This window comes from Chaetomium globosum, genomic scaffold (assembly GCF_000143365.1).
Source record: "Chaetomium globosum CBS 148.51 scaffold_1 genomic scaffold, whole genome shotgun sequence".
NCBI lineage: Eukaryota > Fungi > Ascomycota > Sordariomycetes > Sordariales > Chaetomiaceae > Chaetomium > Chaetomium globosum.
This window is the reverse complement of record NT_165976.1, coordinates 5,101,884-5,111,934: the sequence shown is the minus strand read 5'-3', so window position 1 is coordinate 5,111,934 and position 10,051 is coordinate 5,101,884. Positions and strand designations below refer to the sequence as shown.

Below are 10,051 nucleotides of genomic sequence, written 5' to 3'. Positions count from 1 at the left end.
ATTCGGTGAATCCCCCTGCCCTAGGGCAATTTGACGGGCAGGATTACAAGCCCCTCCTCGCGCGATGTGATCATTCCACACAAACCTGCGTACCAAGATTGAACCGTCCCCCCGCGAGGCTCCGGGACACTTGAGTTCGCCCAAACTGAGAAAGACGCACATCATTTTCGGTCACTCCCCTTGCCCCTGTACCTCTATTTGTAGACCGCAATCTTCAAGTCCATGCTCAATGCCTTCCTTAAATAGACGAAACTAAAGGTTGCTTCCCTTCCGAGTAGGGGTTGGCCACCGTCGGGACAAAGAAGGCCCACCCTTTCTTGAGGGCCCCCCGCCCTTTTTAGGGGGTGGTTGGATAGGTTTCCACGTGGTGCCCCATAATGACCCCGAGGAGCCCGGCAGAGGGGGGGGGGGGGGGGGGGTAGGCGCAGCAGCAACTCACGGCCATGGACAGCAGACCGGGCTCCTCGTGCTTCAGGTTGAAGTTCTCGTCGGCGAACGCCTTGGTGCCGTAGATGCAGGTCGACCCGGTGCCATCGCCGTTGAGGAAGTCACCGCCCTGGCACATGAATTTGGGGATCTAGGCAAGCTGTTAGTTATCGATTGACTTCGACGTTGTGCTCCGCTCTCTTGGTGGGTACTAGGTAGCTTACAATGCGATGGAACTTGGAGCCCTTGTAGCCCTGGGGACGGCCGACGTTGCTCTTGCTCTCGCCCGTGCAGAACTGGCGGAAGTTCTCAGCCGTCTTGGGCACGACATCCTTGAAAAGCTCAAAGGTAATACGGCCAAGAGGCTCGCCTATGGTGGGATTGTGAGTACGGTGCGTTCTCAGTGAATGGACGGAAGGAGGGGTAGTTTCATACCACCGATCGTAATGTCGAAGAAAACGCTGTATGAGAAGTGGTGTCAGCATAGGCGCCCAAAGCTCAGCAACATTATGATATCGTAAGTCGTATAATATGTGATGTTGCCGTCCCGGCGCATTCGACCCTTGATTTGCGATCGGTGGGGATTGAGGATGGGGCCGGTCTCGAACCACTGCATGAATGAAGCTGATGATCGAGCACAGCTAATTGCAGGTAGAAACTTACAGCGGGTTACCCGACTCGGGAAGCTCAGTAGGCGGCATGTTTACGGATTCTTGAAATTTGACGATATCGCTGGAGAAGAACCCGGTGATTTTTTTGTTGTTTTGTGGACTTTGGTTCTCACGATTGGAGGTGAAGTGGGGTGTTGAACTTAATCCCCAGATGACGTATGGGGTAGCTACAACAACAAAGGGCAATGCGTTTGTTTGCAGGTGGCGGAGCCTGATTGTCAGGTGGCAAACATTCAGACGAGAGTTTCATGTCCGGAAAAAGAGTTCCAGGCCGGAATTGTCTTGGGGGGCGTTATTGTGGCGGTATGGACAGCACACGGCAGGCAAGGATGCTGGTGAAGAAGGGATGAACCGGTTGTTTACCGCTAGCCACTCAAATAGGATACTTTAGGGAAGGTGCTTTAGCAACGAAAGGAGAAGCAGGTTACTGTCAAGTCACTTCGAGTTGGTCGCCAGTCCAATGTGAAGTCATTGTAAGTACCGGTCATCGGTTCTCCCCAGGACGACAGCGCTCTTTTGTATCGAGAGGTGACTTAACGTGGCGCTCTACGCTATTTCTAATTACACGCTATTTCTTCACCCCAATTCGCATACAAAACCCCCAATATGCTCGCCGGACGCCAGAGGGCTTGTCTCTTCTACCGCTATATATTTGTTCCACCGCCGTATCCTCAACCTTCGGCCTCAATCTCGTAGCTGTTTGACTTGTGTTTTGGCTGGAACTTGAACCCGGGTGGAGCTGGGCCAAGGAACATCTCACTGCGTCCTCGTCAGTTCACTATTCAACACACTCCTTCCCACATGGGAGAAACGCTTACCTGATCTTGATCCAGTCCTTGTAGTTCTTGCTCGCAAACAGCGTCTCGAGATCGTCGCGCCCGCGGTAAGCAGGAGGCCGCTCGTTGAGGTTCGGCGGCAGCCGTTCCAGCAGACCGATGGGCACGTAGCGGCAGAAGAAGCTGAGAAACTCGAGGAGGAACCGGCGCGTGTAGTTGAGGCCGAGCTCGTCCGAGCCCCAGGCTTCCATACCATACCGGACAAACTTCTCGATGTACGTCAACCGCTCCGAGCTGGACTTGTCTAGGTACTGGCCCTTTTCGATCTCCTCAAAGACCCAAGGCTTGACGAGGGCGCCGCGCCCAATCATGACACTGTCAACCTTGGCGTTATCGACGTGGTCAAAGTATTCGACGTGCGAGTAACAGTCGCCGTTGCCTAGGAAGTACATCTTCCCGCCGTTAGGTAACGTGTTCTCGTCCGCCTCTCGGATCGTGTCGGCGAGGTCATTACTCTTCTCGTTGAATTGCTTGATCAGCGCCGCGCACTCGGCGATGTAACCCCAGTCGGCGGCCTTGGTATACCGCTGCAGCCTCGTCCGGCCATGCAGGGTGACGGCTGCGCACCCGGGCGCGCCGATCATGTCGCGCAGGTCCTCGCTGCCGAGAGCTAGACGCTCAACGAGCTTCTGGGCTGTGAGTTTGCCATCCCTGGAGCCCATTCGGATTTTTGCTGTGATTGGCACCTCTCCCGATACTGCATTCATACCCCTGATCATCCTCTCCAGCTTTGAATGTGAATCCAGAAGGGCGGATCCCGACCCAGACTTGAACACGGCGTCCACCGGACAACCGCAATTCAGATCGACTAGACGAAGATGCGGCAGAAGCTGAGATAGGGCCTCAGTGGCCTTCACAGCAACCCATGGGGCATTGGCTGCGATCTGGGCGCCGAATTTGACGTCTTTGGAGTTGTCGTAGCCTTGAACGATAGGGCCGCCCGGGTTGAAACGGGGCGGCACGATTTCGCTTTCGTGAGCTCTCATTAGCGTCCAGTCTGCCTTTAGCCCCTGTAACAAGGGAAGCCCCAGGGCCATTTCAGAATATGTCACTTGAGCCCCGAGTTCGACGCAGAGACGGCGGAAAGGGAGATTCCCCTGTGTGGTTAGGGGGGCAAGGACAGGCGTCTCGCGTCCAAAGTAAAGCCTCCGCTTCTCTGATGGCTTGAACGGAGGCTCGACGTACTGGGCCCTGTAATCATTTGGATTGGTCTCGTCGTCCTTGTGCTTCTGGTAATGTTTGGCGAGATGTTTGGTGTCCTTAGCCAACCAGGCCAGGTACTGCTCCGACTTCTCTAGAGGAATCCTCTTTTTGGAGAGGTCATATTTGATGCCGACCGGCACCATATTGACCACGCCGGGCTTGATCTCGCCGGCTGCCTCCTCCCCGCCTTCCGGTGCCTTGCTAGCGTCGCCTACTAGAACTAGTTCCGACCGACCGTCCTCATGCTTGATCTCGTCCATGTGGCTGTGGACGAACAGACAGCGCCAACCGGACGGGCACTTGCCGTACTTCTCCCAAACCGGGCACTTCCCCCCAAACGTGGTAATATCAGGACGGCGGCCTTCTTTTAGGTACTTGCGGAGGTCGTGGAGGGCATTGCAGCGATCGCCGTGCTTACAAGGACGCGGTGAGAACTCGGGGGTCCAGGCGATTGTGTTGCATAAGCGCTGAGCGTCGGAGAAGGTGCCAAACTCCCTTTCCTTATTCTGCCCCCTTTGACTTTTCCGTTTCCCGTCCTTCTGGGGGGCTTGTTGCGTTTCTTGTGGTGTCGGAGCTGTCCGCCCCTCGGCGGCATCATCGTCATTGTCATCGGCTTCGGCTTCGCTTTGGGTAGGCTTCGCTTTTTGACCGGGTGGGAATAGGAGATACCTGATTAGTTGGTTAGCGGTTGAGATGTCTCAGGATGGACAAAGATTAATTTACTCTGCCTTGATCGGGGCGACGCCCTTGGCCCTGGAGTCTGCTGATGATGGGCTGTCAAGTTTTATTTTCTTAGCAGCAGGTTCACTATTAGAGCCATTGTGACCATCAATTGGGACGCCATTGTCTTCTTCCTGGGGCCGTTTTGTTCTATCTTGCGGCTCCATGTTTGTTGGGTGTGGTTGCAAAAGCCCGGGGTGGTATATTTGTGCTGGATGAATGTTGATAGAGCTATGCTGTGTTTCAATTCGACGATATTTTACAGAATTGAATCCGAAGTTATCGGAGCGCCAATTGGCCCCACAGCGGGGTCGCCTACAGCGATCGGATGGCCCGCTAACCTTAGGTACCTAGGTAGGTAAATAGGTAGTGGGGTTTGCTCCTTCGAGTCAGGGCCTAAGAGGTGGGAAGTGCGATGCCTTCCATGCGCTGCGATGAGATTGATTTGAAGAGATCCCCAACTGCACTACACTAGTTAAACCAGCCCGCCACTGTTTAATAATAATACCTGGAAATAGTGAATAACACAGGGATCCCATTCCAGTTTTGACGCTGAAGCGGCTAACGAACACGCCGGCGGCATGTTGCTGGGATTATTGAACTGTTTTTGGGACTGTGATCAACTGCTACTGCCGATCTTGGCCGAATTCTGCTGGCGCTGTCTGAGTTCTCGATGCGGGGTTTAGCTCCCTACATGACAGGTACAGGAGATGACGGGAGGGAGGTATGGTGGAGGGAGCTTGAATGTCACCAAAGAAGATGTCATCTTGCAGCGTGGGCGCTTTCTGAATCCCCAGCATTCTGCACGCCCGGGGACTGCACGACTGTGTGCATACCGATCAGCCAAGTGGACAGGCGGAGGTTGGAAGATGGCAGATGACATCTTCCATGGAAGAAGTTGCAAGCGGTGTGGGGGTTACACTCGGTGTGTGACGGGGCAGCCACGGCACGCGGGCAGAGCAGGGTTGCTGGGCTGAGAAGCAACTGTGACAGGGGGTGAGCTTCCAAAGCAACAGCGCCATTCAGGGCTCACCGGCTGTTACATCCAGAACCCACCCGAGGGTTGCTTCCAATTCACCTTCAACTCCCGTCCAAGGCTGACTGGCCTTCATACTCCAGTTCGGGGGATCATCCACATTCAGTACAGATACTCGATTGCACGAATTGCGCCTAACTATACCCTACACTATCTCAACGCCCTGCTTTCCGATCGGCCCTAAAGCAATCGACATCCACCTACTCGGTCCCGCTCGCCCCTAGCCACTCCCGGACCTCGCCACGCCGCCGTTTGAGCCCTCTGAACAGTCTCTGCGAGAGGTGCACGTTTAGGAGGACATGATCATTCGTCCCCACGATGGCTGATCAGGCCAGAGCAGACGGGCACGAGGGGCTGCCGCAGCCACCGCAGAACATCAAGATCGTACGCTCGCAAAGAATAGCCCCGGTATCGCCCACAGACTCGCGCCCGCCACCCTCGGAGCTATACGATGCCGAAGCCCAAGACAAGGCGCCCCCGATACCACGATCGCACACACCCGGTCATCTCTCATCCAAGAGTCAGGACCGCCGCAACAGGCCCGCCGACCTCACCCTGCGCCAGCGCTCGCAATCGTCCGCGGCAGCAATCACACCCGTCTCGTCGGCCGGGATAACGCCGTCGCTCTCCCTCTCGGCGGCCTCCTTCTCCGCAGCCTCCACAAGGCAGCCAACACTCACTATAAATCGGCCACCAGCCATTGCCGAAAACGAAGATGCAGGCAGCAGCAAGGAGGCCCCGCGTCCGACTCACTCAGCGCTGCGCTCCACGTCGGCTCATCGCAGGCCGGGCCAGGGGCCTGCGGGGAGTCAGCAGCGGGGAACGGCGCAGCGCCAGGGGCTGTAAGCCGGGTAGGCACGGGGCGGGGCGCGCCGGCGAAGGGGGCGGAAACATACACCGCCTTCCCTGTGCTGGCGGACCCCAAAACGGCGGTGGATGTGCCGGCGGCGCCGGCGTCGGGCATGTACTGGAGCCGGTGCGCGACGTCCGGGTCGCCGCACACGGCGCTGCGAGCACACACAGCGACGCCCGTGGGGTCCAACGTGTTTGTGTTTGGCGGCTGCGACGCGCGCGCCTGCTTCAACGAGCTCTACGTGCTCGATGCCGACGCCTTCTACTGGTCCGCCCCGCACGTCGTTGGTGACGTCCCCGTGCCCCTGCGCGCCATGACCGCTACAGCCGTCGGGAAGAAGCTGGTCGTCTTTGGCGGTGGCGATGGGCCGGCTTACTACAATGATGTGTATGTGTTGGATACCGTCAATCTCCGCTGGTCGCGCCCGCGCATCCTCGGCGACAAGGTGCCCTCCAAGCGCCGGGCGCACACAGCATGTCTGTATAAAAATGGCATTTACGTCTTTGGGGGCGGGGACGGCGTGCGGGCGCTCAATGATATCTGGCGGCTGGACGTGAGCGACATGAACAAGATGTCATGGAAGCTCATATCGGGCCCATCCTCGGCCGACGGGCGGTCGCCCATCACCGGAAAGGACCTCCGGCCGAAGGCACGAGGCTACCACACGGCCAACATGGTCGGCAGCAAGCTGATTATCTACGGCGGCTCTGACGGCGGGGAGTGCTTCAACGACGTGTGGGTTTACGATGTCGATATACACACCTGGCGGTCGGTCAACGTGCCCGTCACCCACCGGCGGCTGTCGCACACGGCGACCATTGTCGGGTCGTACCTCTTCGTGATCGGCGGCCATGACGGGAACGAGTACTCCAACGACGTCCTGCTACTAAACCTTGTCACCATGACCTGGGACAGGCGGAAGGTCTACGGGCTGCCCCCCAGCGGCCGCGGCTACCACGGTACCGTGTTGTACGATAGCCGTTTGTTGATGATTGGCGGCTTTGACGGCAGTGAGGTATTTGGTGATGTGTGGTCCCTTGAGCTGGCTGTGCACGCCTACTACTCCCAAATTAGCCACTTTAAGATCGAGGTGTGAATCGGGGTCCATCTATTTTGATCATACTCAAACGCGCGAGCTACGGTTTTGAATAGTTTCTTGGAATATCGGTTGTTGTTGACTTTTAGCAATTTGGATCTTGGGAGAAGGTTTTCGGTGGGGGAGGCAGGCATTGACTGATACAAGCGTGGCATGGCGTCGCGCGGCTTGGGTATGTAAAAGGAGAGGGAAGCGGACCGATATCAAAGTGGCTTTTCCCGTACAGTTGCTATGCCAAAAGCCATCCATGAATCACGACAGTCTTATGATGGGGCGGTTTAAAGAATACTCGACGGTTTATGTCCCTTGTCTTGGTTGTATATCATTTGTTGTTTTAAACCCCTGGCGCACACCGTGCTCATCCCTTAGACAACACAGACCTCTTTTGAACACAACAGCGCTCATCCATATCCAGCCCCCGCCAACCCCGGGCAAGAACAACATAAGGAATAGAAAGACTCCAGCCGCCGGTACAGTACAGTCTGTAGGAAAAAATGCGCCCGCTAACTTAACCCAAACGCCGTCCGATGCACAAGAGGAGGGATTACTCAAGAACGAGCTGCCAGCCGTGGCGACATTTCGTGGAGCCGAGATGTCTCGGCCAAGGTTTCGATTGAATGTGGGCTGCCTTCGCGAGGACCTTGCTTAAGCCTTGCCCGCGGCGTCCCGCTGCTTCTTCTGCTCCCCAAGCCGCTTCTCCTCGGAAGCAACCATTTCTGTGCATCAGGTTAGTCTTATGTCCTGAGCTCGGCAGATGGAGAGAGAGCCGGGGGGAAGGGGGGGATAGAAACAACGTACGCTTCCAGAGATCCTGGCCCTCGTACTCCTCCTTGTGAATCTTCTTCTCAATCTGGTGTGTCGGGTCATCGGGGTCGACGACCATAACAGTCTCCCACCGGCCCTTGCCCGACTTGGCGTCGGCGGTCTCAAACGCAGCCGTGGCAATCAGCACGGCCAGGGTGAGTCCCTGGGCGTACATACGAGCCTGAACCAGCTTCTGGCTGCCCGTCAGGTACTTGCTGCGGCCGACGATCGCCATGGCGATGCCCATGGAGGCGGCCCAGCTGACAAAGACGATGCTGTAGCGGTTCTCGCGGCCCCAGTCCATGAAGCGCTGGGCATCGGTGCGCTGGGCCCGGCGCGCCTCGGCCTCGACCCGGTGCGCCTCCTCCAGGTAGTTGTTCATGGCGTCGTGCGACCGCTGGTAGTTGATGCTGTACCGCTCCGCCACCACCATGGCGCCGAACGTGCCGGCGGACGAGACGAGGAAGGACCGGAAAGGGAGCGTCAGCTGCCGGATCGCCGGGTACCGCCGCGCGCCGAGCACCACGCCCGCTAGCCCGACCGCGAGACCCGCCGTGCCGCCGATGATGCCGCCGCGCACGACTACGCCGTAGTGCTCCTGCTCCACTTCTTTGGGGATGACCTTCATGTTGGATGGTGGGGCACCGCTGGTGCTGGTGCTGCTCTGTTGCGGTGGTGGATTTGGCGGATGATGGGGATTGTGAGCGGTTATGTGATATATCTAGTAGGATGTATTTTGAAGTGCGTCAAATCAGTCCCTTGTGGTGGCTTTTGTTCTTTTTCGCGGCGCCGTGTAGGTGGGCTCGTCGGCTTGGAAAATTATCGTATGACGATTCAGGTCCCGGCCCGTGGCAAGGGATGTGGAAAAAGACTGGGTCCGGTAGGGACCGATGGCGGGTGGGTCTTCTACGGAGTTCGATATTCGGATAACCGCACTCGGGTCTGAGGGAAGATAACTGAAGGTATGCGTCTCGGGTATGAAAGCACGGAATTAATTGGGATTCTACAAGGCGTGCCCGCGAGGCATCGCTGATTCCTTTAAGTGGGATTCAGCCCCGAGGAGATGGTCATGTCAGGCTTGTGCCATGCGAGGCAAATTCCGAGTCTTCCCCGGAGAAGGGTCGCACAGACCAGAACCCTTCTTTTTCGGGATTCGAGATCGAGAGATGAGTGGTGGAAGATGCCGGGGAGCCGCCGAGCATCTGCGAGCGGTGACAAACAAGGGCTGCATTGCTTTGACTCTTGTTCCTACTTTCGCCGGTTATGTCTGTCCAAGCCGGCGCCTTTCGGAAGATGCGAATTCGCGATGACCTGTAACATGCAAAACGAGGCTTAACCTTGCGCGATTCGGACCAAGATTGCGTTTCTGAGTAATCCAAACCCGAATCCAGACTGTTTGGGCGGCTCCGGCCTTTACACCCGCTCCCGGGAGTCCGGCCGATCGGCGAAGCCCGGCCGGTCTGCTTTTCGCATTGGGTAGAAGAAGGCTTGTAGGTCCTCGAAACTTACACAGTACGGATTTTGGCCATTAGATGACTCAAATGATGATTTCCTATCTTCTTTTCCCCCGATTTCACCCAGTCTCCAACCCTCGGGAATCAAGATGCATTTGTGATATGTCTTCTTCCATCTGGGCCGTTCAAGACGCCGCATCCCCAAAGAGTTTAAATGCCGAGCTCATCTTTGCTGTTTTTACATAGTAGGGCCTGTGGAATGGTTGCAGAGGTTGCCGACACAGAACCTAGATTATAAAGGCGTCTTGGGGTCTTCAAGTTGAGAGCAACTGCAATCTTCTCGTCGCGATTCCACGCGAGTGGGTCTGGTCTTCGACAACACTGGGTTCAAGGTCAAACTGTTCTAGAACTTGATCAGGCACCTGATATTTGCCAAGAGAGCAGGGCACAGGTATGCACGGATTCCTCTAAATCGACGGTATCCCTCGCCATAAAATGACGGTATCTAACCTATTACAGCCAGACTGCCCAGACGCCCACAGCAAAAGTTTGCAGCGAAGTCCCCCCAGCTCTCCCACAGATACTAAGAGTCCGCGTTGTAAGATAGATCGATTGACTCACTACCAAGTAGAAAATGTAGACATAGTCGGATCCCTTCAAAGCGCGATAAAGATCTTTAAAAGGTCTATATCTAACGCGGGCCTCAACCGCATCAAGTGGGTCAAGGGCTAGCGCAGTTCCAGGGCTTATTCGGAGGGTTCGACGGGGCGCTGGACTTACAAAATATGGCAGGTTAAGTGTTGAATTAGCGATTGTATGCGCGTGCAGGATTGTTCGCTGCAAACCTTTACTGTAGGAGGTTGGGCGATCTTAACCGTATTGGGTTAGATACCGTCATTGTATGGAGGGGACACAGTCGATTTAGAGGAATCCGTATGCACCAAGCTCGCTG

The 10,051-nt window shown here is 56.3% G+C and overlaps 6 protein-coding genes across 6 annotated transcripts in view; 2 read left to right on the top strand and 4 right to left on the bottom strand.

Annotated features, from left to right (window-relative positions):
* Positions 1 to 246, top strand: part of CHGG_01664 (uncharacterized protein) — a gene marked incomplete at both ends in the record, with an annotated part of 1,623 nt that extends 1,377 nt beyond the window's left edge. Inside the window, one exon of the mRNA XM_001220884.1 lies at positions 205 to 246. Coding sequence (XP_001220885.1) covers positions 205 to 246 — 42 coding nt within the window. The remainder of the gene's footprint in view (positions 1 to 204) is intronic.
* CHGG_01663 (uncharacterized protein) lies at positions 239 to 1,127 on the bottom strand (the record flags this gene model as incomplete). The annotated part of the gene is made up of 5 exons (XM_001220883.1): positions 239 to 316; positions 440 to 577; positions 651 to 796; positions 862 to 887; positions 1,090 to 1,127. The coding sequence occupies 5 exons, from the start codon at positions 1,125 to 1,127 to the stop codon at positions 239 to 241; spliced, it is 426 nt and encodes a 141-aa protein (XP_001220884.1).
* A 641-nt stretch (positions 1,128 to 1,768) lies between these two features.
* On the bottom strand, positions 1,769 to 4,023 carry CHGG_01662 (uncharacterized protein; the record flags this gene model as incomplete). Its single annotated transcript, XM_001220882.1, has 4 exons — positions 1,769 to 1,856; positions 1,916 to 2,902; positions 3,119 to 3,805; positions 3,860 to 4,023. 4 exons carry the CDS (start codon positions 4,021 to 4,023, stop codon positions 1,769 to 1,771), a joined length of 1,926 nt encoding a protein of 641 aa, XP_001220883.1.
* A 1,187-nt stretch (positions 4,024 to 5,210) lies between these two features.
* Positions 5,211 to 6,841, top strand: CHGG_01661 (uncharacterized protein; the record flags this gene model as incomplete). The annotated part of the gene is made up of 2 exons (XM_001220881.1): positions 5,211 to 5,276; positions 5,432 to 6,841. 2 exons carry the CDS (start codon positions 5,211 to 5,213, stop codon positions 6,839 to 6,841), a joined length of 1,476 nt encoding a protein of 491 aa, XP_001220882.1.
* Positions 6,842 to 7,486: 645 nt separating this feature from the next.
* On the bottom strand, positions 7,487 to 8,273 carry CHGG_01660 (uncharacterized protein; the record flags this gene model as incomplete). The annotated part of the gene is made up of 2 exons (XM_001220880.1): positions 7,487 to 7,557; positions 7,640 to 8,273. The coding sequence occupies 2 exons, from the start codon at positions 8,271 to 8,273 to the stop codon at positions 7,487 to 7,489; spliced, it is 705 nt and encodes a 234-aa protein (XP_001220881.1).
* A 439-nt stretch (positions 8,274 to 8,712) lies between these two features.
* CHGG_01659 (uncharacterized protein) lies at positions 8,713 to 9,174 on the bottom strand (the record flags this gene model as incomplete). The annotated part of the gene is made up of 2 exons (XM_001220879.1): positions 8,713 to 8,956; positions 9,155 to 9,174. The coding sequence occupies 2 exons, from the start codon at positions 9,172 to 9,174 to the stop codon at positions 8,713 to 8,715; spliced, it is 264 nt and encodes an 87-aa protein (XP_001220880.1).
* Positions 9,175 to 10,051: the final 877 nt, after the last annotated feature.